Source organism: Sebastes umbrosus, chromosome 22 (assembly GCF_015220745.1).
Source record: "Sebastes umbrosus isolate fSebUmb1 chromosome 22, fSebUmb1.pri, whole genome shotgun sequence".
NCBI classification, from domain to species: Eukaryota; Metazoa; Chordata; class Actinopteri; order Perciformes; family Sebastidae; genus Sebastes; species Sebastes umbrosus.
Window position 1 is genome coordinate 18,164,733 of NC_051290.1, and position 24,828 is coordinate 18,189,560.

General features: G+C 41.5%; 1 protein-coding gene and 1 long non-coding RNA gene across 49 annotated transcripts in view; one reads left to right on the top strand and one right to left on the bottom strand.

The window, feature by feature from the left end:
- LOC119481487 (receptor-type tyrosine-protein phosphatase delta-like) overlaps positions 1-24,828 on the top strand; it is a 399,777-nt gene that overhangs the window by 321,514 nt on the left and 53,435 nt on the right. For 27 of the 48 annotated variants that reach the window (XM_037758451.1, XM_037758453.1, XM_037758496.1 and 24 more), the window contains exons 11-13: positions 3,084-3,229; positions 5,263-5,404; positions 24,582-24,770. In XM_037758451.1, coding sequence (XP_037614379.1) covers positions 3,084-3,229; positions 5,263-5,404; positions 24,582-24,770 — 477 coding nt within the window. Of the gene's footprint in view, positions 1-3,083; positions 3,233-5,262; positions 5,405-24,581; positions 24,771-24,828 lie in introns of all 48 variants that reach the window. The other 21 variants (XM_037758448.1, XM_037758464.1, XM_037758458.1 and 18 more) reach the window with 1 other exon arrangement.
- Positions 4,633-5,147, bottom strand: LOC119481489. The gene is made up of 2 exons (XR_005205203.1): positions 4,921-5,147; positions 4,633-4,845 (listed from the first exon to the last, which is right to left on the bottom strand). It is a non-coding gene; the product is annotated as an uncharacterized LOC119481489 (long non-coding RNA).

Genomic DNA, 24,828 nt, shown 5'->3' on the forward strand with positions numbered 1-24,828 from the left:
CCATTGTGCGATGACTCCCCCCTCCTCCCACCCCACCAGCTTCCCCCTCACCTCCAGTGCTGATCTCCCGTACATGTCGTAGCAGTCTATCACAGCCGGCGTAGGGAGACGCAGCGAGCCATAATGGATGGCCCCGAAGCGAAAACAGCCCCAATAGCATATCAATTACCCATCAGCACCCTCTTGGCTGGATGCCAATGTGCACCGCACCCCAGCAAAGTCAATGAGATAAGGTGCAAATGCAGATATAATGGTGCTTTTTGCCGCGTACAAATTACACTGTGTCAACTCTGCTGCCCACCTGTCGGATCTGTCAACCGGTGAATGAGAGAGTGTCTGAGAAGCGTGTCTGTGTGTGGGTTTGTTAATGTGTGTGCGCACGCAACACCGCGCGCACGTCATGAGTCAAATCAGGTGATTTCCCAGACTCATTTGCCCGGTGGAAGCCCAGCTGCTTGCCTGTTTATCTATTCGCCCCCTTTTGATTGCTGACCACACGTTATGTCACCTCTCCGCGAATCCTGCAGGTTAATTTGTCCCTCTCTTGCAACGCTGCCGCCGCCGCCGCCACTGTTGCTTCTGGGCAGTACAATCTGGGAGGGGAAATCAGTCTACAAGCACAATCGCACATTCTCACACACACACGCAGATGAGGTGATTCAGACGGTTGGCATTACTGCAGCTGTGTGGCCCTTAATGGCCTGCTGAAGTGATTGATAAAAGGCAAACAGTTGCTCCGCAGGGGGACAGATGGAGCTGCACCTCCCACTGAAGCTGGCACCCGGGCTTCAGAGGAAAACACAAGGGGGGGGTCTGACTTAGCACTATGACATTATTGAAATTAGCCTTGATCATTATGATGAAGCTGGAATGTAAATCTTAAAATCAGAATCTCATCAGGGAGAGACGGGTTCCTTTGATTACTAATCACTTTTATGTGTTTTGTTGTCATAGAAGCGTCAGCTCGTGAGCAGGAACTGATTGTCCTGGAGGGGGGAAAAAAGGGGAAACAGAACTCCTTGTAATTGAAAGTAAATAGAGAATTGTTATAATGGCTGAAAAAGCCTGAATTATATCGGGGAATAATTTTGCCTGACAAACTATAATTCTAAAAATCAAACTGCAGGAGTTGCAGCTCTCTTCACTGTCCTGGAGATCGGAGCCTGAACAGACACTATTGCACGGTGTTGTAGATGGGAACATCCTCGTCCATGTCCAAACAAAGCAAACACTGTTCCACTGGGCTATTCTCTCACCTCCGCTCCCCTGCATTTTTTGCATTTTTTTGACTTGTTGGGCTGAATTGAGGGACCAATTAGGAGCAACAGAATGCTCACATCACCGATCAGAGTTTGCAAGGACTTTATCAGGTGCGTGTCTCATTTGCGTGGGGCACAGCCACGGTTCTGATTGGTGGTTTTCTGCAGATTAGTGTTGTCTGCTACTGAAAAGCTTCTGTTTCTCTGCAACAGTTTGGAAAATTGCATCCCATGTTATTAGACACAATGAGTGGCCACATGATTTATGTCCAGCAGAACAGCAACAGCAAATCTTGTTGAAATCAGATGTTGAAAATATGAGAGACCCCACACATAATGACATGTGATGTTAAATTTAACAGTTTGGTCCCTATAGTGTGTGGTGAGCAATGATTTGGCCAAAACAGCACACCACACACAAACAGATTCCATTCATGAACAACAAGAGTCCCGACTCAAAAAAATGGAAATCTCGCAAAATCTCTCGTGATCAAACATGAGTTTAGTGTAAACAAACAAGGCGGAGGACGGGCAGGAATAATTAGTGATGTTAGTTTTTGCACTACTTTGTACTGAAAATTCACAAAGAAAAAAGGAATGTATGGATAAAGTCATGAAGGTATGCTAAATAAACACTTGTGTTGTTGCCACAAATCAACAAGTTGGTCCTCCATTTCTGAGGTCCATCTTATTACTACTTTATGCTTGGCATTTTGCAATAGCCAATGCATTAGCCGCGGTTGCCATGACGGCAGTGGTTGTACATCATTCTTTAGTCAGCTTGGTTCTCAATTGGCTATCGTTCTTTCCCACGTGTCTGCATCATTGGTTGTCCTAGGGGTTCCCCGTACAAAACAGGATTTCCGATAATAAATATTGAAATGTTTATGATTTGAATCATCAAAAAAACAGGGCTTTTCTGACCATTGTCGGAAGGGGGGGGGGGAATCGGGAATTAAATCAGCTTGATTCTCGTGTAGTGTGTACCCAGCATTGAGATAGATGTCTTTTACATTGAATGGCAGGTAAAGGACCAGTTCACGGACAATCGTCCTTTCACACAAATTATAAAAAAAGTGCAGAGCGATATAAACTTAAAGTTTATCCTAATTTTAAGGACTTATTTCCCCATTTAGTGGCATTATAATTTATTCACTAGCAGCTTAAACACCTAATTACTGTATATATTACGTAGCAAAGGGTAACAAAAATTTCCATTATTGCCTTCTCTGTAGGCGGTGTTAACAAAATAATTGCTATGTTTGTTTTGTATGTGCAGTATTACAAAGTGACCTCTATAACAGTTTTTACACTCACAAAGGGAAGAGGCAATGCTTTTTTTACAGAAGTGAAGCCTTGACACAAACCCAGATTTCTTACCACATTTCAGAACAAATCAAGTATATCATCGTTTTATTTCTTTTCTCCAGTGATTGATTGCAACCCTTTCTTTCTTCACCACAAAAAATGTGTCCTTTTATCCAAAAATTCCTCTTTAAAACTCCCTTAAAAGCCTGTTATCCTTCAGAGATTTCAGAGTTACGTAGAAATACCCCCAGAGTGGAGATAAAATGCCCTCAGTCCTTTAACTTCTGATCTCAACCACTGATCATCTGTTTTCACTCGCACAATAAAGTCAGTGCAATCTCTTGTCTTGACCTCCAAAGACAATCCTCTTAACAGCCACATGCTGAAATCTGCAACTTTGTTACTTTCTAGCTCGTGCGGCTTGATAAGAAAGATTAATTGCTCTGTCTGCAAAGCTTAGCATTCTCACTAACTATTTTTTGTTATCTTTTATTCTGTTTCCGTCTCTCTCTCCAGCACCACCAAAGTTTTTAAGAACCCCCAATGACCAAACAGGCGTTCAAGGAGGCGTGGCATCCTTCATCTGCCAAGCTACGGGAGATCCACGGCCGAAGATTGTGTGGAACAAGAAGGGGAAGAAAGTCAGCAACCAGAGATTTGAGGTATTAGGTCTATTGTTCTGATGTAAAATGCTCGACAAAATGGGAATGCTTCAAGCACTGCTTTTGGCTCTGCTCGCACATAATCCATCGCGCCTAGCCCAGCTCGCTTGCTTGCTTGCTTTCCGCCCTGACTTGCCACCACGCATTAGCAGGCTCTAATAACCATGCTGGCCAGGCTTTTAAACATGCACGAGTTTTAATGAGCGAGTACACAAAAGATCTGGGGACAGATTTGTAATTAAATAAAAGACAAGAAAAGAGCAATTGGACAGAAGAAAAAACAACTTGTGGTGTGACCCAGATACCTACATTAGCATCACGCCACATTTGCCAGCTTTATGCAAAGTGAAAGGGGAAGTAGCGCATTCACTTCGAAATTATCCTTTTGCTTTGTGGCATCTTTATCTAAATGCATGTCCTGCCCTGCTTATTTTGGCTGAAGCTTTGATTTCTGGTCAGCTTTAATCTGCACTGGGGCTCAGTACCCATGAGAAATAACACATCACCGCAGAACACTGATAAGATTTCTATTAATTTCTGTGTCAGTCCTCGGGACTATCATGGTGTCACTTCCCCCCCTCTGCTCTAGATGCCATATTTGCTTGCTACTGCACAGCAGCAATGGCTTAACAGAGCTTGGAGACCTCTTCCCGCCTCTTCTTTTGCGTCTCATGCCCACAGAAATCTAATCTTATCAGAGTTCATCGCGTTTGCATCGCACGTCGTGCTGAATGCTAACACGCTAGTTTCCATTCTCTCATTGCCTCACAGGGCTTGCTGGCTGCCGCCATTCCGCGCCCATTCAATCATGCACCGCCGCCTCATCTTCTAACAAAAAAACATTTCCTTTTAGAAGTCTCACAACTTCCTTTCTAATTTATTGTGCTTTTTACTAAGAAAGGATTTTTTTTTACCATCACCTGCTGTCATCTTGAACACCGCTTTGGCTTGGCCAATGAAATGCTGAAATGTACTGTTAACTAACACATGCACAGATATATTGTGAACTTTTGAAATGGTCGTAGGCCTCTGAGTGCGCTTGTGCGTGTGTGTGCGTATGTGTGTGAGTGGGTGTGCGAGTGCGTGTGAAGCGGAGGTCTCAGGCCTATCTTTATTGAAATCTACCTCTATGCTTAAAAGAGATTTGAGTTATGACACAGGGCTTTCTAAAAATCAGTGAGTATACAACATGTAGCATGCAAAAAAAATAGCTGAATAAGCTACAACAAACACCCTGTTTGTGAGCATTTATGTGTCGTTCGTCCAAAACAGTCGGTCCACTGTCTTATGTACCACTACCTCACCTCATGGTACAACTGTCCGTAACCGTTTATCAAGCCACCTTTAACTGTCTGTGCTTGTTTCTGTCCCATTGACACAATCCAGTGTGATGCATTTTCAAGGGATAGAATGTTAACTTTAAGAGTGGGACACATTCGGAATGAAATTTGACTCTACAACCGGATATCCGAGCAAAAATTATGACCACTTTTTTCCCCATTCTTAAAGTTTGTCAGCCGCATCGATTAATTTACTAATGCACAAATTAGGAGTAGATAGTGAATAGTTAATTTACTAAAAGACAGCACGTCTAAACACATAACAAATGGACATACCTACAATCAAAAACTTTTAGTAACTCGTGCGTTACTAAAAGACAGCACGTCTAAACACATAACAAATGGACATACCTACAATCAAAAACTTTTTTAAAATCAAATATGTTCACTACCTACATATTATCTATAAGCATTCTATTAATGCACAGATCCTGATGTTACTTTTTGCACACGTATATGTAGAGTATATGTAAGTATACAACCACGATATTCACAAATGAACACAAACTCACTAGGGTTCAATGTAAGGTAGGCAGCAGCTTTTGTTTGTCATAGGAAGCACATTGTGTCACCATCACTGTTTTTAGCAAAATGTCCTTGACAATGTTGTCTTTTGTTTTCTCTGCGGAAGGTCCCTCGCCCATTGTGAACCAAAAAATCTCCTTTAACATATCCTGTCTGTCGCACCTGCAGGTGATAGAGTTCGACGACGGCTCTGGTTCAGTGCTAAGAATTCAGCCATTACGCACGCCCCGAGATGAAGCCATATACGAATGCGTCGCCTCCAACAGTGTTGGAGAGACGAGCGCTACCACCAGACTCACTGTTTTACGTGGTAGGTCCTTCTCTGCAACCCCAAACGAACAGACACACACCACTAACATGCCCCTTTTTCTCCCAGCTAACCCAGGTAAGCTTGCGTTTACTTGTTTTATGTCTGTCCTGTCCTCATTTCTTTGTTTCTTACTGTCACACCGCACCAGTCAAACCCAATTAGAGACTCTGGTTACACTCACGTTGTGTATTCTAACTTGATAAGATTTAGTCCATTAGCCATTTAGCCAAGTAAGTTTCCGTTTCTAAGTGACTTAAGTCATTTGCATACAGATTCCTGACACAATAATTAAGATGCCAGTTAAATTATGCAAATAGCCATCCATTGCTAGCCTGGGGTGGTTTAATGGAAAAGCTCAGCAATAATTTTCAAATCAGTCATTTTTCATCTCTGCACTTCAGCTTTGATATCCTTTTGGCCGTGTAGAAAATAATGCAGGGTATTCCCATGTGATTAACAAGCGAATATTGTTTATGGTAGTATTCTAGCCTCAATGCCATTATCTTTCAGTGACCAGTGGCTGCTGTTAATAGCCAGCCTGCTCTACACAAACATGTGAAACAATCCAGATGGGAAAGGTCAGCCACTTTGTTTACTTCCACTGAGAATAAAAGTCAGATGACAAATATCAAGTTGGCAGCCTCTTTTATAATAAGCACTGAGCGAAATTTTATCTTGATTACACACAACATTCCATTCAAAAGGCAAAATATGTGGTGGCCCTGAGCTCAAAAGGCTGAGTAATATCTCTCTAAAGAATGACTTGTTTGGCTGTGAATGGAGAAAATGGCTTTAGAAAAATGCCTTGGGCCGCCTGAATGAGGTGTGCTCCATTATGTACCACAATTACACAACATGGCAAATGAGTTTCTATTGAGAGGGGTGCTTCCATCCTATAGAAAAAAAGCTGGCTCTGCGAAGTCTCTGAAGCCCGCACACCCCGCCTCCCTCTGCTTCTTATCTCACCAATGAGCCAACAAAAGGCCCTTTGCACTGTCTCCAGAGGCAGATTGAAAGAGAAAGGTGGCACGTTCACATGCAGCTCCCTCCTGTTTACTCTGGAGCACAACGTGAGTGTGTGTGTGTGTGCGCTCACATGCAATATTGTGCACATTTCCTGTTCCCTTTCGCTCTTGCTCTATCTCTGTTTTTCCCCTTCACACACACACACACACACACACCAATAGATAGCTGAGGGACGGGTATATAGAAGCCGCTCTTCCCGGCTCCGCGGCCTAGCATTAGCATGTTTATTACCATTTCCATTTTGCTCTTCTGCTCGCTCTCCTTTCCCATCAATGTATTGAAGGTGAGTAGAGGCCTATCACGGAACCCAGAAAAAAAGAAAAGAAAAGCTTTTTCTTTCTCAGCTTTGTTGCGAATAAAAAGGGTGTGCTCCCTGTCCTCACATTGCCTCCCTTGGATACAAATAAACCCCTAAACATTGGCATTGTGAATGATTAAGCAAGATTTCTATATAATATATCTTCAACTCACTACCCTCTGTCACCTCTTGCTATGACAAAACAGTCAAGTAGTTACATTTGCTAGACATCTAGTGTCTGACAGTGGAAATGTATTGTTACGCACAATGGTAGCGATGCCTTTAAACAGCAAATAATAAATAAAAGAGCTGAATAATTACAATGAGCAGTGATAGCAGTCATAGCTTGACAGACAAAGGAAGAGAAGCAAGATGAAAATCAAATGCAAACAAAAGGGAAATGATGCCACAGTGCTGGCCACAGACAAGGATATCAAGCATTACTATAATAAGATAGCTACTAGCCATAGTATTTGAGTTTACACTTCAACGGTTATAACTTCAAGTTGCAGACACCCATAATAAACCGATTGCCTCCCTTATCCAAAGATCCAACGTAAGGATGACTTTCAGGAAGCCAGGAGGAAGCTGACACGCTGCATTGTGAGGGCAGCGTACTGTACGGGTAACACAAAGTTACCTCAAGGAGGCATTATATATTATTTAGGAGACCCAAAAAGCTCCCTCCTTCCAAAGCTACTTTGTACAGTACAATAAACGCAGCACCGCTGGTTTGCTACTCATCATCCCACATGACATAAACTGCAGTTTGAAAAATGCAACTGTACATTTTCTTAAGTCCAATCTGTCACCATGACCAGCATAAATGATTTCTCCTTTCCTTTTAGTGGGGAAAACTAGCACAGAAGTGTGTGATGCTGGATTGCAGAGATAAATAAATAAGCACACACAGAGAAGTGCTACTACACCAGGCCTAATACATATAAAGTGACTGTTTAGTTCATTTGGGCTCCAATGGTCTGTGGAAACGACTTGCAAAGCATCTGTTGTGGGATGCTCGCCACAGGGGGTGATGCCTAATTCCATGAAGGAAAAGCACATTGTTGTAATTGCCATGCTATGAGGAAAGGGGACTCGAGGTGACAAATCCAAAGTACTGAGGGGATATTAGTATTCGGATGGGCCTCTAACTTGATGGGAAGTGCCATTAGTAATGAACTTCCAGGCTTAGGGAAGCGATTTGCATGAAAGGCGAACCCTGAAACGTAATGATGTTCCGAGTCAAATCTGCTAGGCCACGGCATGAGCTACGGGTTTCCTTCGTGCACTTTTTTTTGCGCCCTCTGTTTTGATTAACTACGAGATGACCCGACTCATATGCGAGTCGTGTCTTTGAATTAAGGTCGTCTTGATTTGCTTTGTAATTGAGAATGACGGTAAGGGATTGAGGAATGAAGAAACAGCACATTTTGGGTGTCATAGCTGGAATATGATTTCAGTGAAGTGGTACTTGCTCTCATTTATGAATATGCCTCCGTAAGATATTTGCGCGGACTCGTGCAAAGCCTCGATATCTGTCACTAGATAATATTAGTGCGGTTTAATTTTTCCGTACACGTTTAACCATAAGCAAACAAAATAAATGCACAAAAAATGCAGTCAAAAAACACCTCACAGGGTCTAGACTCTCTGCACGCAGTAGTTCCAGCAGAATGATGTGTGGATTTGAGTGCTGCAGTTCATGATTCAGGCATGATTAAGGATTTATATTGCATCCTCACACTCCCATTATGCTGTCAACAGCCATTTCCTGTGCCCCAACACACAAGCGTGCAAACTTATGCAGCTGTGCACAACTTGACAGTGGGAGCGGAAAATGGGAAGCCGCTCTCCTGTGACGGAAAAACAGAATGCATCATTTCCATTTGTATGGAATGGTGCGATGGCACGGTCAAAGCCTGTGTAGCGGAGACGGATCTCTCCACATACAATGAAAAGGGCTGCTACATGATCAGTGATTATTCATAGACAATGTATGCACTCGGCTCTTTGTCATTGTCACGAAAAAAATAGTCTCCACGCTTAATAAAAGACGCCAAAAGCTGCTTAATTTATATTCCAAGCCTGGTTCACTGATATCCATAAGATGCTGGTTAACCGCGCGGACCTGCCTGCATAGCGAAAAACCCATTCCATATTGTTAAGATAATAATAATTTAAAATGTACCTTAATGCTAATTCCTAAGCATCGTTTTTTAATCTGTGTGCTTTTGCGCCGCAGAGTGAGTGATGAACAAAAGCCGGTCTGCATGCTCAAATTGCTTAGCAAGATAAATGCCGTGTCAGCTGTCTTGGACTGTCAGAGCAAAAGGGATGCAGTGGGGATGAAGCAAGTGACCATTGTGAAATTACTGCAGGGGGCCGGCAGCTACCATACAATTCGCTGGTTTACTGGCGGGAGCTCTATAGATGGCGAGACCTGCGCCGCCACATGGAATGCTCAATGATGTTAGAAAAATACATTTCTCCTCCAAAAATGGTGCTGTGGAAACATGCTGACTCACTCCAGGATTTTAACTCTTTTGTTACATGTAAAGCGACGGTATCTTAAACTTGGAACAGCATTTTTAGGTTGGTCCACTGTGACGCACAATTGATACTGATTTATCCAGTATGTATGTCGGCTTAAAAGTCCTACATACATACAGGACTACTTTTAACTAATTTATATACTTAACAATTATATACTACTTAATATTACACCAAAGTTTATTGGTTGATTTATATTTTTTGTATTAAGAATCTGAATCTGCAAAGTAGTACTAATATTGTCAAATAAATGTATTGAAGTTAAAAGTACAATATTTTCCGCTGAGATGTAGTGGAGTAGAAGTGGGCTATAAAGTTTCATAAAATGGAAGTACTCAAGTACAAGTACCTAAAAATTGTACTTAAGAACAATACTAGCTTAAATGTATGTAGTTACATTCCACCACTGCTAGAGCACAACATTATTTACAAGATCTTTTTATAGATTTAGTCACTTAATCTTGCTCTCAGAGTGCACCAGATTAATGAATTTAATTTTCAAATATACAAAAGTTCTTCGAGGGGAGACAGTCATGTAAAATCCTGGATTCTACCACCTCCGCCTCATTTTGAGCCAGAAAAAACCTGCTTTTAAACATGATTTTCCTTGTCACTATGTAGTGTTTTAGCAGGTTTCTCATGGGAATGAGTAGTCAATTATTGTTATTTATAGCACATTTTTTCCCAGAAACCACCATGCTTTTTCTCTCTCTCACCTCAGCATGCTGGGACAAATAGTGACTGAATGCGACCAACTTCACACACCATCAATTATCTTCATGTCCATTTGATGTTTCATAAAATATCCACAGGCAGATTTATTGCTTGGGATTTGGCCAATACTGATTTGATGCTCCTCTCCCCTCGATTCCCAACTTCACTCTCTCATACGTCACAGAAATGGAGCACATGATGACAAGTTATTCATTATTGTAATTAAAAAGATGGAGCTGACTGTCCTCATGGAAATTGATCTCTTCTTGGAAGAAAAAAAAAAAAATACAACCCCCACACCCCCTTATATCTTACTGCGTGGTTAATCGTGGGAGCCAATCAGTATCTGTATAGTATGCAAGATGATTTAAGGCAAAACCGCTGCCAACAAGATGGATGTTAGACTTTACAGTCTGCATAGTGTGTGAGAGAACATCTGCTGGAGCCACAAAAGGCGCTTGGACTGCACACTGAACATGATAGATAACTCTGCACATGCTGTGGCTCCGTATTTGTTTGAATACGAGACGTAAACACAGACTACTGAATTAATAATTATTGATTCAGACAAATGAGGAATGTTTTGTTTTTTTCGTGCTGGCCCATGTAGATGACACTATTCTCCACAGTGGCCTCACAGTACTGGCAGCGCAATTAGGTGATGAGTGATTTAAAAATGCAAATTGTTTTCTTGCATCTTGTGGAAGCACACTCAAACAGTAAATAACACAATATGGTAAAGAAAGGTTAGATGCCTGAAAATGTTTTCTTTGCTTATCAAAATCTTTGATAAATACATTATTGTGTATGTAAAGGTAAACAAGACTGGGTTGCAGCAAAAAATAATTAATTTTATCTAAGATTAGTTCTAATCAGAGTTGAGCAAAACTAGGTTTAAAATCTCTAACTTTACGAATACATCCTCTAAAAATACATATTTATGCCAATCAGAAGATTAGACATTTGACTAATTGTTTAATCTTATTTTAGTTTGATAAACTATCTGAATTTGTGCTATTACATCATACACTTTATGGCAGAATATAACACAGAAATAGTCTGCTGGACTGGAAGGGACACAAGGTCATAAAACGAGGAGTGTGTGAGTCGGAGCCAGGTAGTCAAGGGGTGCTAATGTTAGCAGCTTTGATCTTAGCTGCACTCTAAAGTCATTTTCTACTAGATTAATTGGGCACTGCAGGGTCATCCTTAATGCATCTAATGATCTTGAGAAACTTTGCGAGCTGTGTAAGGCTGCTCGCTAATTACAACCAAACAACTTTGCACTGAGAAAGTGGCAAGAATTGATTTTGGGGCTGTAATTAGTTGTCTATACATTATTACATTCAGTACAGCAAAGATGAGTGCAGTGTAATTAGATGTTTTATGGCTGCATGAAAGAGGGGCAAAACCTCACTGCAAGTTTCATCAGCGTTAAACCCAGCTGTCAAATCTCAAAACATGTGGCCTCAATATAGTAATTTCCATAATAAAATAATACCACCCACTGCCTACTGTGCACCCATCGTCTCCCACACTCACATTTGGGGAGAATGCCCGTCTGATAAACCTTGAAAAGGCCTGATATAACCCCGTTTTCCATTAGGGCTCTTTGAGAGCCAAGAGGTCCTTCTCTGCAGGATGTCAGCAAGCATGAATAATCTCTATACTCCCCTCTCCTGTAGCAAGCTTTTAGCTATATCAATTATTGAAAATGGTATGAAGTCAGTTTCCTCTGATATTTATACTGCCAGTCTCCCAGAGTATTCGTCTGAGTCGGATGATACCATGTCGGAACCGTCCCGGGCTGTGACCCATAGAGATATCAGGTCATGCACAGAATGCTTAAAGTGATTAAAGCTCAGAGGATGTTGTGGAGGCATTCTGACAGCTGATGGGATGCTTTCTTGCTTGTAAAGTAATACATAACTCCCCAAACTAACATGAACAGTCACAGCCTTTTTTTCCCTTAACATACACAGATTTCTGTAAATAAACAAATGATATGCCACATGACTAGGAATGAAACAGTTACCGGTTTTAGGATAAACCGTGGCAAAATTCCCGACAATTCGTATTACCATTTCAAATTATCATTATCATTAAAATTGTGTTTGATTACCGCACTTTGATTCACTCACGATACCGTCCAGCATCAACCAAAGACCATTGAAAACAATGACACAGACCCCTACGTTCGCTTTTTGATTGGGTCTTATCAGTCACAACGTATCCTTCCCTGATTCGTCATGCCCCTGTCATGTGACACTTTTCCAGAAGAAAACAAACATCAGCTGTGATTACCGGCAACTACCAGTGGTTACTTCAACAGGGATGACAAATTGCAGACGTCGTAAACCTTGTTGTCTATGCCAGCAGCTGTTGTGCTGTTAGATTCTGCATTTTATAATGCTAGTGCTGCCTGCATGCGCAGGAGGCAAGCTATTATTGGAGCGATATGCGACAATTCCAGTGTCCAGCGGCGTTATCAGCCCAATGGAGTGAACGTTTGAAGGCACAGTTTGCTGCTTTGAGCAGGGCAATGGACATAAAAGGAGGACTTTCCTTTTTAAGTTCACAAACAAACTGTGAATGAACAAAGCATAAATGCTGCTCTCCAGTACGACAGGCGTGTTACTGCAAAAACACCCATACAGATCATAGTATTAGTGTGGATGTAGTCTGAAGTGTGTCTTAGTTATATGTTTACATAAGGTATTGGCTAGTGCATAGTGCTGCCAATTTTATATGTTGTTTTCAACATAAAACTTGGTTAAATTATTTCAGCGTGTGTCTATCAGTACTTTTTCAGCACATTGTGACACAGCAATAGCACTGATAACTGTGATCATTTTGGTCACTATAATCGTTTCATCTGGACACGTGACAATCAAAGCCAAAGTATTAGAAACGCCCGTTTGATCAAACGGACCCGTCTGCTTCTGATGTACACTACATGAAGGTTAATGAAGCAACTCAGTATCTCACAGTTTTGCCTTCTGTCTTTTTTTCCTGCCCGGTCGGAGGACTCACCTGGTTGCTGATTCTCTTTTGAGTCCCCGCTGCTTCCAGCTTCTGGCCTTTTATCAGCTCCTTCCTGAAAAGACAAAACAAATAAATCAACCTAAATAGCTACATTATATTTCATGATAAATGTTGTATACTTTATTAAACTTTGACACATCAAGCAATCATATAGTCATCCCAAGTGGGTGGTAAGAGGGAGAATACATAATGAATAGGCCTGAAAGATAAAAACAGAACAGATGTCTGGCAGTATATGCTTCAAAGTGACAGGGGTGTCTCTAAGGGAGAGGTAATGTGTGCTTGTTTATATATTCCCTGCCACGTCCTTTTTATTTGTGAATGTTTAATGCACTCAAGAGGATCAAATGAGGGCTGATGGACTGATACGAAAAAGCTACTGTAGAAAAAAAAGATGAGGAGGCCTCCTAAGATGATCATGGAGAGAAAATGAGCAACATCCATTTTAGCTTTGTTTTGCAAATACCTCAAAGCATTGTCAAATAGTTTGCTCCCTCCTCCTATGAATATTACTAATAATAACAGAAAAAATGCTGATGGCAGATAAGATGACAAGAGCAGAAGTCTTTTTTTTTTTTTTTTCTTTCCCCAACTGAATAAATGGGGCACTGTTTTCGGAAGTAAATGGAATCATTGCTCAAGGTAACAACCAGCAAATGGAATATGCAAAGTGAAATCCTGAAGAGGGCGGGAGAGGGACAGAAGGCAAAGGAGGCGGGGGACAGACAAAGACAGATTCGAGGGAGAGTCTTTAACATCGAGCATCTTTTTAAAGTCTCAGATGAGCCACTGCTGGATCGAGGCAGATGAAGTTAAATTCAAAAGACAATGGCAGTGTGGGAGAAAGACATGATCGTAGGCAGAAAAAGGTCTCACTTCCTCCCTCTGCACCTTCTCCTTAGGTGATCTTTACTCAGAACAGTACATCTGGCTGAGCTGACGTGCAGTCTGTAAAGCAAGAAGAAGGTGGAGTGGGGGGGGGGGGGGGGGGGGGGCATCTGAGCGTAAATGGAGCTTTGTGCCTGGCTTCCTGCCTGGCTTGCTGCTTGCCCAGCCAGGCCTGTAGAGAAAGGCCCCCTCTCCGCCCTTCCTGCTTCATCTCTCCTTTTCATCTCCCTCTTTACCCATCCATTTTAGCACTACCCCTAAGGGGCATCCGACACTAACACTCACTCTCTGCTTTCATTCTCCTCCTCCGACTCCCTTCGCTTACGTTGTAAATGGAGGAATATCACAGCTAATCCGTCATGTTTATGAATGACGTGGGGCCGAGGGAGAGTTGGGGGGGGGCGCCTTGCCAGAAATGGCGTACATCTCTGTTGCATGCCCTCTGCTTGGTTGATCCAATCTGGCCCAGCAGTGATGGTCATGAAAAAAAATGTCCATAGGGGACAGCAGGCTTGGAGGAACACCAGGCGGGCTCATTTTAAAGGATAACTCCAAGAATTTCTGACCTGGATCGTGTTTCTCTAATTCTACTCAGTTTTAAAGCCAGAGTGAAAATACTGATATCATATGGAACTAGAAAACCTGAGGAATCCATTAGCTTGTCGCGAAAGAGGGTAAATGACGCTACGGACATTTTTAAAAGGGTTCCCTTGACCTCTGACCTCACGATATGTGAATGAAAATGGGTTCTATGGGTACCCACGAGTCTCCGCTTTACAGACATGCCCACTTTATGATAATCACATGCAGTTTTGGGCAAGTCATAGTCAAGTCAGCACACTGACACACTGACAGCTGTTGTTGCCTGTTGGGCTGCAGTTTGCCATGTTATGATCTGAGCATATCTTTTTATGCTAAATGCAGTACCTGTGAGGGTTTCTGGACAATATCTGTCATTGTTTCGTGTTGTTAATTGATTTCCAATAATAAATATATACATACATTTGCATAAAGCAAGAATATTTACCCATTCACATGTGATCAATACAGTTTTTCACGTGTTCAAAAGAAATTATGTACCATGACACCAGTATGTTGACTTAAGAGTTTTACAACTAGTTCTCCAATGTCATGCAGAATGAGGAACGGCTCGAATTGTTCAACTGTGAAGGTTTTTCTAGGGGAAAAAAAGGCCTGGTGATTAATAGATTGACTCTACAGTGGTTCCCTCATAATCTCAGGCATTAGGTGAGGGGTTTTTAATGACAAATAAGCAGCATTCAATTAATTATACAATCTCAAAGGGGATTTATGGAAGAAACAATCAGTGCGGGGCAAAGGGGGAGACGATGCTATTTTTCACCGAGACAGGGTGCCATGAACCTCGGGTTACGAGGGCTTTCTGTGCCTTCACCTTCCTCCTCCTGTATTTTGTTCCGACGTTCATCATCGCAGGAGAAGGAACACACCGGGTAGTATTTCACAATACATTCCTATTTCTTTGCTCCTTTAGGCAACGAGGGTAAAATAAAATTTTAGTGGATAGTAGATGGTCCCTCGTTGTCTGCCCTCGGGCATTAGCGGTTTTCTCAAAGAGACTGTATTTTGTTCAGCAAATTACTGAAGTACATTTTAGAGGTACCAAGCTAGTGAGACTTAATGCCACTTTGTGTTGGAGTGCGGCTGCCCCTCTTAAGACTATTATAGTGAATTGGAATTAGCTGTTTGAGCCAACTCTGGCACATTAACAGTAATATTCATTAGCGTACCTGTAGAATCAACTAATGCACTAAACTAAAGTATATTTTCATCAGCCCAGCTACACTTTTACTGCTGATTTCTGTTGCACTGAAGAACCTAATTTTTTCACTGCAGAAAGTACAGTCTACTGGGGCACATTTGCAAAAATATGTCACTAATGTTCCAGTGTTCTGAAAGCTCTCGTGTGTGTAGACCATGTAGAATTTAACCGGTAAACTACTGTGTTACAGGTGTTATTTTTCACCTAAAAGTTACCCACTCCATCAATGTTGTTATGAAGATTGAAACATACATTTGTATCCTTGGTCGAGATAAATGGATCCTGGGCTTTCACAGCAAACGTGAACTCTCCAGCACTCTGCCAGATACAACGGGATTACTTCTGACCCGCAAGTCCTGCACAGACGCATTTGTAAACTTAAACTGGAAAGCAGTCATGCCTTGCCACTTAACATTTTCTCATATCAGTTCATCTAAGGTTTTCGCAACATAAAGAGCTGTGGCCCCGGGCATATAATTGGGACATGCTCACACATTTGAGCTCCTTGGGAGTCTTTTTCCAGTCAGCGCAATAATAAAAAACACATCAGTCCAAGTGCACGGCATGTTTTGAAACAATTTGAAGGTTACCTCGGAGTTCACTAGCCTGTGAACCCTTAAAAAACAACTCAGGAAGATGAATTTCGGAATTGTCCCCCACCACACAGCAGTACGGGCATTATTAGACCGAAGTGCTGAGCATTTTGTTTTCCATTATTGGATTACTTAAGCAATACCTAGTGCAGGTGCCAGGAGGCTTATTTGGGGATTCTGGCTCAAAGGAAGCTCTAGGGGGAAATCCTAATCGTATTTAGACTGGACAACATATGTGCCAAACAGCCCTGGGATGTATCAATGAGATAAATATGGGCTTTGGATTCTGTGAGGGCATTTAGGGGAAATTCTCAATTCGTCATTTCTTCTTTTTGCTCAGCAATGATGCACATGTGCTTTTATACTCTGAATGCTTGTCTGACTTGTTGCCCTTTGAATGAATGGATATACCAGCCATTCATTAATGATGCTTTAGGGTCGTTTCTTTCATTTGTATCGTAACTATTCCAAGTATTCTACCCGAGGCAGTGCTAAGACATCCATATGCTGGCAACAATGTCCAGGCATGTGTGCAATAGGGTTGGAGGGGGAGTGCACGCCGCCCAACCCTAGTGCACAATAGTCATTATCAAAAAGTGTTACATCTAATGCAGGTCTAGGTCTGCATACACTGGCTGTTTAACTGCTTTACTGTCCTGTTTAAAGCAGTATCACACGTAGAAACTAAGGTAAGAGTAGAAAGAATATTTACTAGAACAAGTAAATTACATCAATGCAATCAAATGTCTCTGTTTTTTTCATTGGGAAGAGGAAATAAGGGACACAAGCTCTTGTTCCATGGTCTAAAAGTGGTGTGGGGACAAATTCCACCTGTGCAAAAGTTTATAGTCAGAATGATGGATGGAGTGTAGAGTAAAGCAACTCTGTCTGAGTCCGAGTTTGGGATAGTTGAACCGGGCTGCAGGTAGCTGATAAAGCAAAGGGTGGGCTCAGATTTAGAACCTGTCAATCATTAGATTGTAAAAGTACACCTTTTTACCACAGCCTTAAGTGTACCTCGTAAGTAGAGCGAGGAAATCAACAACAACGTGGGTGAAAGTGGTGAAACATTAAAAGAGAGGGAACGAGGAAAATAGAACAGATGCCGTCATAGAATTGGCACAAAATGGAATTGCTGTCTGCCTTTGTTAATCAAGAGCTCTTACGTTTGGTTGAGTAATTTTGTTTGTGTGAAAACAAAAGCATAATTAACAGTCCCCTCGCCCATGCCAAAGCAGAAAAAAAAATAATTAAATACGTCAGTTGAACAGGAGCCGAACAGAACATTTTGTTGAAGAGGATTCAGGTCGTCTCTGAACGGCTGTATTAACTAGGCTTGCAACACATTTTTAGAGAACTGTAAACAATTATAATGGACAATGTTGCCATGTTAATGTGTTCCGAATCAACAAACTCATTTTGAAAATAAAAAAGGTCATGCCATAAATACCAAATGTCTGCACTTCTACAAGTCTTTCCTTAACCTTTAATGGTGCATACAATTATTTTCTTTATTAATTACCTTTTACTAGTTTATAAAACACCAAGTCTTAATTCAATCTAGGTCAGCTAATGCATTAGCAAGCCATGAAACAAGCCAATTCCAAATGATGTCCTTGTGAGCCGCAAGAGTGCTGTATGATTAACATGATTAGCACCCTAACCCTGCTAAATTCTCCTATCTCCTTTCTCACTTCTTTTGGATTTTTGAGCGTGGAAAGAGCTTTAATCACTGTCCCTCAACTTCAAATTATATGCTATGCTGTGGTGGGGGGAAAAAAATGTCTTTGGCTCAGGCTGCTGAGAAAAATAAGCAGCGCTGTCACACTCCATGGGTAATGTTTTGTGGCTCGTCCTTTTTGTTCTGGCTGAAATCTTATCTGGGGAGGGGTGGCGAGAATCAGATTGATTCCTAAACTGGGCAAGGATAATCTTTAGGGGAGAGAAAAAAAGGAGTGTAAAATGTAAGAGTGTCATACTTGAAGACATCTGGCCCAAATTCCCACACTTCCATAATCCAGCATCTCTGGGCGAGGAGGGATCCTCAAACAACAATACGTCTTGACACACACTCTTCTCCACCACGCTGCCCTGGCAAGTGACCTGTGACAGCCTCTTTGAGGAGATTGTATCCACTCAAATACGTCCAACAAATATATCTTATTATGGCCTGCAGGGATTTTCCCTGAAGAATAACCTCAACCACGGGGTGAAAAGTCTTGTTCCGCTTGGGAAGAAAAGGGTCGGACCGAATCCAATTCGTGTGCAGCAACCACGGAAACTAAAGCCAGAATGTGACCGGAAAGGTTTATGTTTTTATGGCTTAACTTGGAAAATCTGACGCAACAAAGGTTTATTTTCCTCTCAAATTCCTTAGCACATATTCTATAATTTTGGAGCCAAATGTGATTTCATTGACATAAAACACATCTCACTTAATTAGACTAAAGGATCAGATTTACTCTCAGTTTTCTTAACATTTCATTGTTTAAGTTTTACTGCACAATGACGAATGAAAAAGCATTGCATTTTGACATCGTAAACCACTATTTAAATGTCAAACCACTTAAAGCTGTAAACCTACGAGCTGAATCACATGCAATATTAGCAGACTACCAATATCTGGCACCATATACTCACAGTGTAATTGCTTCATTCAAAGCCTGCGCTCTGTGTACAGTCTATCAATCACTAAAGAAAAAGGTACATTGTAGATGCTATGCAGCAGAGAAGCATGCTTTTAATTAGGTTTTATGGAGCCAGCTTCCCACAGCTGTCAACATCTGAGCAGATATCAAATGCAAGCAGACATCTTGGCCTTAGTTTTATTGTCTAGCTCCACTATCGTTTTAATGAATTCCACTCCATAGATGTACAGTAACTGCATTAGTCCTGTAACAGCTTGTAAACATCACCCCAGACTGCAAATACAAACAACACAAGTGGCTTGCTGTCGCACTAACTGAGCAAAGATGCAAACAGTAACGGATCACGTTTGAATGGTACCTTTATCTGTTGAGACCCAATTAGGCTTATTTAATTAGAGCCTAAACAAGGAGGGATATTACTTGAGTTTGTCACTCAAGCCATTACGCCACAGCAGGTGAGAAGTTTACTTTGAACAGAGGGTGATTGTGTGTGTTTATTGGCAGCGACTGCAGTATGACGGCAAATTGTGCTGACTTTACGCTGCACTCAGGCAACATTTCAGAAACCAAAATGGCCAGTGTTTTCATGTGATTCCACTTGTGCTCATATTTTGTATGAGTGATCAATAGATATAATCTGCTAATGGGTTGAGTTTATGTCCAGTGGCCTTATGTCTTCAGCGGAAATCTGCTCACTGAGGTACTTTTTGAGCCAATGTCCTTTTTATACTCCTCCCATACTTGGCAGCGCACACTCATATGGCCTGATAGCCTGGCAGTGGCTAATGTGTGCAAATTGTCATTGGGAGTCTTTTTATATCAAGCACCAGTGCTCAGCACTTCTTTAGAAGGTGACTTCAGCATTTCTCTCCCTTCCATCTCATTTAGTGTGTAGATCCATTGTTGAATATACAGTATGGGTCTATAAAGCAGGAACTGCCCTTGTCTTAGGCTGTCCTTGAGATTGCAGTTCTCAGCGAGGTAGAATAAGGAAGCAGGGAAAATCTTTTTTTTTTCTGTTTTCACCTTTCAGCTTTGACTTTCATGTATTGTACAGAGTAGCTCGGGGCTGTGTGTTCAGGTCACGCAGCATATAGTATATTAGCCCCAAAACACACATTCAAAAACAAATGCGCCACAAGCAAATCAAATTTGTCCAATTTCCACTCCTATCAGGTTGCAGCTCAGGGCTCCTAAAGGGCTAATGAAGTAGCTCCTTGCTGATAATTTATGTAACCGCAAGTCGAAAACCAACCTCTTGACTATTAGCGGAACTGCAAACATAGCACATGGGAAAAAACTACTAGCTGCTTGGCCCCTGGTTGATTAATTATTTCATTCTTTGCTTTTAACACATTGTCAATAGCCAACTTCTCCAAAACCGTACAACAAACAGGCCGTGGCTCAAATTACATAGTGATTAATCTGATTTCATTTCGGTCTCCTTCGCCTTGTAAGGGAAATGCTGCTGCAGCTCTGCTGACGTGAGTTGTTAATCACAGCACAAGCTTGCAAATGTGTTCAATTTCCCTCCCTTTATTTATTATCACAATGGTAATTCTCTTTGTGAAGTAAATGAGGGTATAGCTGAGAGTTGCAAGGAGCTCGAGAACGTCAAATTGATCGTGTTTATTAATCTTTTTCTTTGTATCTCAATCCCAAGTCTTATGCAAAGAAAAGTTTTGAGATACCTCACGGTTGATGTCATGACTTTGTGGCCATCCGAGATGAGCGCGAGTGCACAAAGCAGCTGTAAAATACATTTCTGGGCTGAGCAAGAATGCATTCAAAAGGCCAGAAACCTTTGTAACAGATCATTAATTTTAAATGCACTGCCTGGAGTCATATCAGCTGCCTGCGCTGGAGTTACGGGCTAGCATCATGTAATTCTATAGGACAGGGAAGATGGGGTTTGGAGAAAGTGCCCTTTGTACGCTTGACCCAGCCTCGTTTTTATTTGTTTTCACAATTTCAGTGAGCCACATTGTAGTTAATCTTGTAGTGTAAATCAGACAGAAATACTATGGTTGTACTGTCATAACATTTTACACAATCCTGATTTTGAAAAGCTATCGTGTTGACATAGGCAACACCATTTACAATTTAAATTGAATGTTGTCCCACACCCTCTTCTCTTCTCCTCAGAGCTGAATAACCAGGGACATTGCGTACTGCAGCATGAGAACAATCCTGACTTCTTAAAGGACAGCTAAATTATGATCTCTTGAGCACTTTGTTTTAGAATACATTGCAATTTCACAGGAGTTGCTTTTTAGTTCGCATGGATTGTCATATCCAATTACTATATTCAACACGCATCCATGCTCCTAGGTTTGCTTCTGGCTATTGTGTTTGATCAGGTATACTTTTGACTCACTGTAGAATCGACTAATTGTCTGTTCGACCTTGAAACAGGCTGAAGGGAGCTTGGACAGGAGATACCTTGTACAATTAATTCCTTTCTCCCTCCTCCGTGTCTTTCTCCATTTGAATGAGCACCTTTGAATGTGAAGTTGTTGTTTTTTTCAGATTAGGATATTCCCTCATTCCTTGACAGTTGTTAACGTGATGCATGGTCTTCATGCAGTAGGGGTGGGAATCACCAGAGGCCCCACCATACCATATTATCATGAAACTTAAGTCACGATACAATCTTATTGCAACAAGATATATTGTGATATATTGTGATTTATTACCTTTTTTCAACTGCAAGTTATGCAGTTTGTCAAAATCTGTTTTATTTAATAAGACACAGTTTTTACGCTGTTCATTCATTCACATATCTTGAGGTTAGAGGTCAAGGTACCCCTTTGAAAATGGCCATGCCAGTTTTTTCTCACCAAAATTTAGCGTAAATATGGAGCGTTATTTAACGTTCTTCCCAACGGGCTAACGTGACATGGTTGGTACCAATCGATTCTTTCGGTTTTCTAGTTTCATAGTATCTTCACTCTAGCTTTAAGACTGAGCCTGCTACAACCTCTCAGAGATAGAATAGCGGCTGTATCGACTTTTTCCCCCCACCTCTATCCTGCAGTGTGTTCCTTTTGGAGAATGCATAGTGTCACTTAATTTGAAATATTGTATGTGAGAATATCCCAGCACTCTTTAAATGTATGTGATTGTAAAGACAACAAAACACACTAACACACTAGAGCTAATAGAGTTCTTGAAGCCTAGCACATTAACACCTAAAATTAATAGAATACGCCATCCATAACCGTGCAATCACAGTTAATGGCCGTGAAGCAGATATGAACGGCAACAAAAACAACACATTTGCAAGAAAAACAGGACATTTGGGAAATTTCTTAATGTTTTATACTAGAATTGCTTCTGCCCTCCGGCTTAACTTTCCTACTTTAACTATGATGTTATCTAAATATGGCCACTGTGTGACTGAGGTGAATTGAGTGGTTAAGTGGTTATTCTTTTAATGAGCTGCGCATCAATTTTGCACAAGCAACAAGCAAACACAGTGCCAGACACCCACAAACTTTTAATAAGAGTAAATCCGGGGCAGCTCTCATTACCTTAATGGATGCTGAAAGGGATAAAGATGACATATAGATATATATAATGCACACCATGTCAAGGACTTACAGTGATAAACTGTATAAGGATGCATGGGCCAAGATGCCCAGTATAACTAACAGTGCACAACTGCCAAGAAAGTGTTGAAAGTATGTATTATATAGGATTGGAATTCATTAAACCAAGAGAATGCTGCTTTGTGATTGGCTGATTTATAACATGCAACAAACAAAAACCCTTCCATCACTGTCAAAACACGTCAGTTCAGGCAGGGACACAGAGTTACATGGCAAAGTTTCCCAGTTCAGTCTGAAGTCACTCATTTGTAATGCAGTCTATTTCTGAGAAGATTTATCCATCGAGGTGGTTTCTCGTGCCAGATACCCAAAAGCATTGTTGGAAGGCAGCCATGATTGTCGCTTGGCTGTGTGCAGGCTATGGCATCTCAAAGCTGTTTCCAGACTGATGTCTCCTCATGAAAATTTAATGAAGAAAGTGTTTCCAAAAAAGGTGCAGTTTACGAGAGCAGCAGGAAGACACTAATTAGCCATATCACAGCAGGGAAAGGAAAACTTAAAAGGTGCACATAAACCTCATTGGCATTTAGAATAAGCAGGTCTTGTTTTGCAGATTTACACTAACTCTGCAGACATTTTTTGCATATAGATATCTCGTGGTGTATGGAAAAATTCCACTCGGCGCCCTCTCAAAGATCAACACTTGCTGCAAGCCGAAAACACTTCCTGCTCAGAGCCGTGAACTTCAGACAAAGCTGCTCTAGGCTTTGGTTTACTTTGTTTTGCTAAAAGAACATGTTTAAAGCAAGGAGCAATGGGAGTTATCTTCTCTCGCATCTCAAACGGCGGTAAGATGTAGCCCGCCTTTGTTCAGTCGGTAACTTGAGACACAGGCAGGGACAAGGCGGCTTATTCAACACAGCAAAGACACCTGCCATCATCAAAGAACTTCAAAGCTCCACCTCATCTGAAAGCATGTTTAGTCAGTGTAGCTATGTTTTTTTCTTTTCCGTCATGAAAAGAAACATTTGGGAATATTCTGTTTAGGTGACTTCTAGCTGTAGCTTCATATTTAATGGACAGATAAGAGTGGTTTCTTAGGGACCATTCACATGTAACATCTAAAAACGTTGAAAACGCCAGCCGTGCGCTTTCATCCTTGTATTCAAGGTGCTTGGGAGGCTGCGGTCCTGATGCGTCTGCCGTTACTAAGCAACCAAGATTTGCGTGCTGTGATAACGATGATGATGAAGTTGCATTAATTTAGCAGTAAGCCTCACTAACTAAACTAAACTTAAAACAATGATAAATGGATTTCCAGCACCATCAACCTTTCACAGTAGTCTGTGTCAATCTAGCTCACCTTTCTTCCGAATGTTGTAACGTTCTTGGATGGAAAGGGTGAAGCAAGTAAAAGAGTCCGTGGGACAGATTGTAAAGCTCTGGGTAGCCCTGCACTAAAATGATTTTACGAAAGAAACAAAAGACATCTGCCGTCTGTGATTGGTTGTTCCTTGTCACATGACGAGAAACTTTAACTGTTTTTATCTTGAAGCGCAGCCATCACTCCCTGAAAAATAGGCGCTTGGGAACGCTTGGGAACAACAATGGATTTGAGGGCACAAAAACCGCAGCATTTTAACAGCCCCTTATTCTATCTTCCCATCTACCTATCGGCAAGAAAGTGAATATGTTTATTTCCCCAAATACTCTTGAACTACTCCTTTAATTACCTGGAAATGCCTAATCTGTGCCGTTGTCCATTTTCACTTTTTGTTCATTTTGTGTCCTTGTCAATACCATATGGGTAGGGAAAACAGTTAAATGGCACTGCTTTAAAAATAATTATTGTTTGTATTTTGCTCCTCTACTGTCTCTTTGCTTCTACACACTCCCCTCTACATATGACCAAAAATTGTAGATACATTAATTCTGTTGCTCTGCTGCCTTATGACTGTAATTTCCACTGGCTCTCCCTCCTCATTAGCTCTGCACGTGGTTTGAGGAGAACCGCTGACTTTCTGAATCTGACCTCTGCTACAATGTCTCTCATCTGTTTCCAGAGGACCAGCTGCCCCCTGGTTTCCCCACCATAGACATGGGCCCACAGTTGAAAGTGGTGGAGCGAACACGCACTGCCACCATGCTCTGTGCCGCCAGCGGCAACCCTGACCCAGACATCTCCTGGTTTAAAGACTTCCTCCCTGTCAACACCACCAACAACAACGGACGCATTAAGCAGCTCAGATCAGGTCGGTTCCCTCTGTTGAAAACTTAATTACAAAACAGGGAGTCTTCTATCTTGTTATC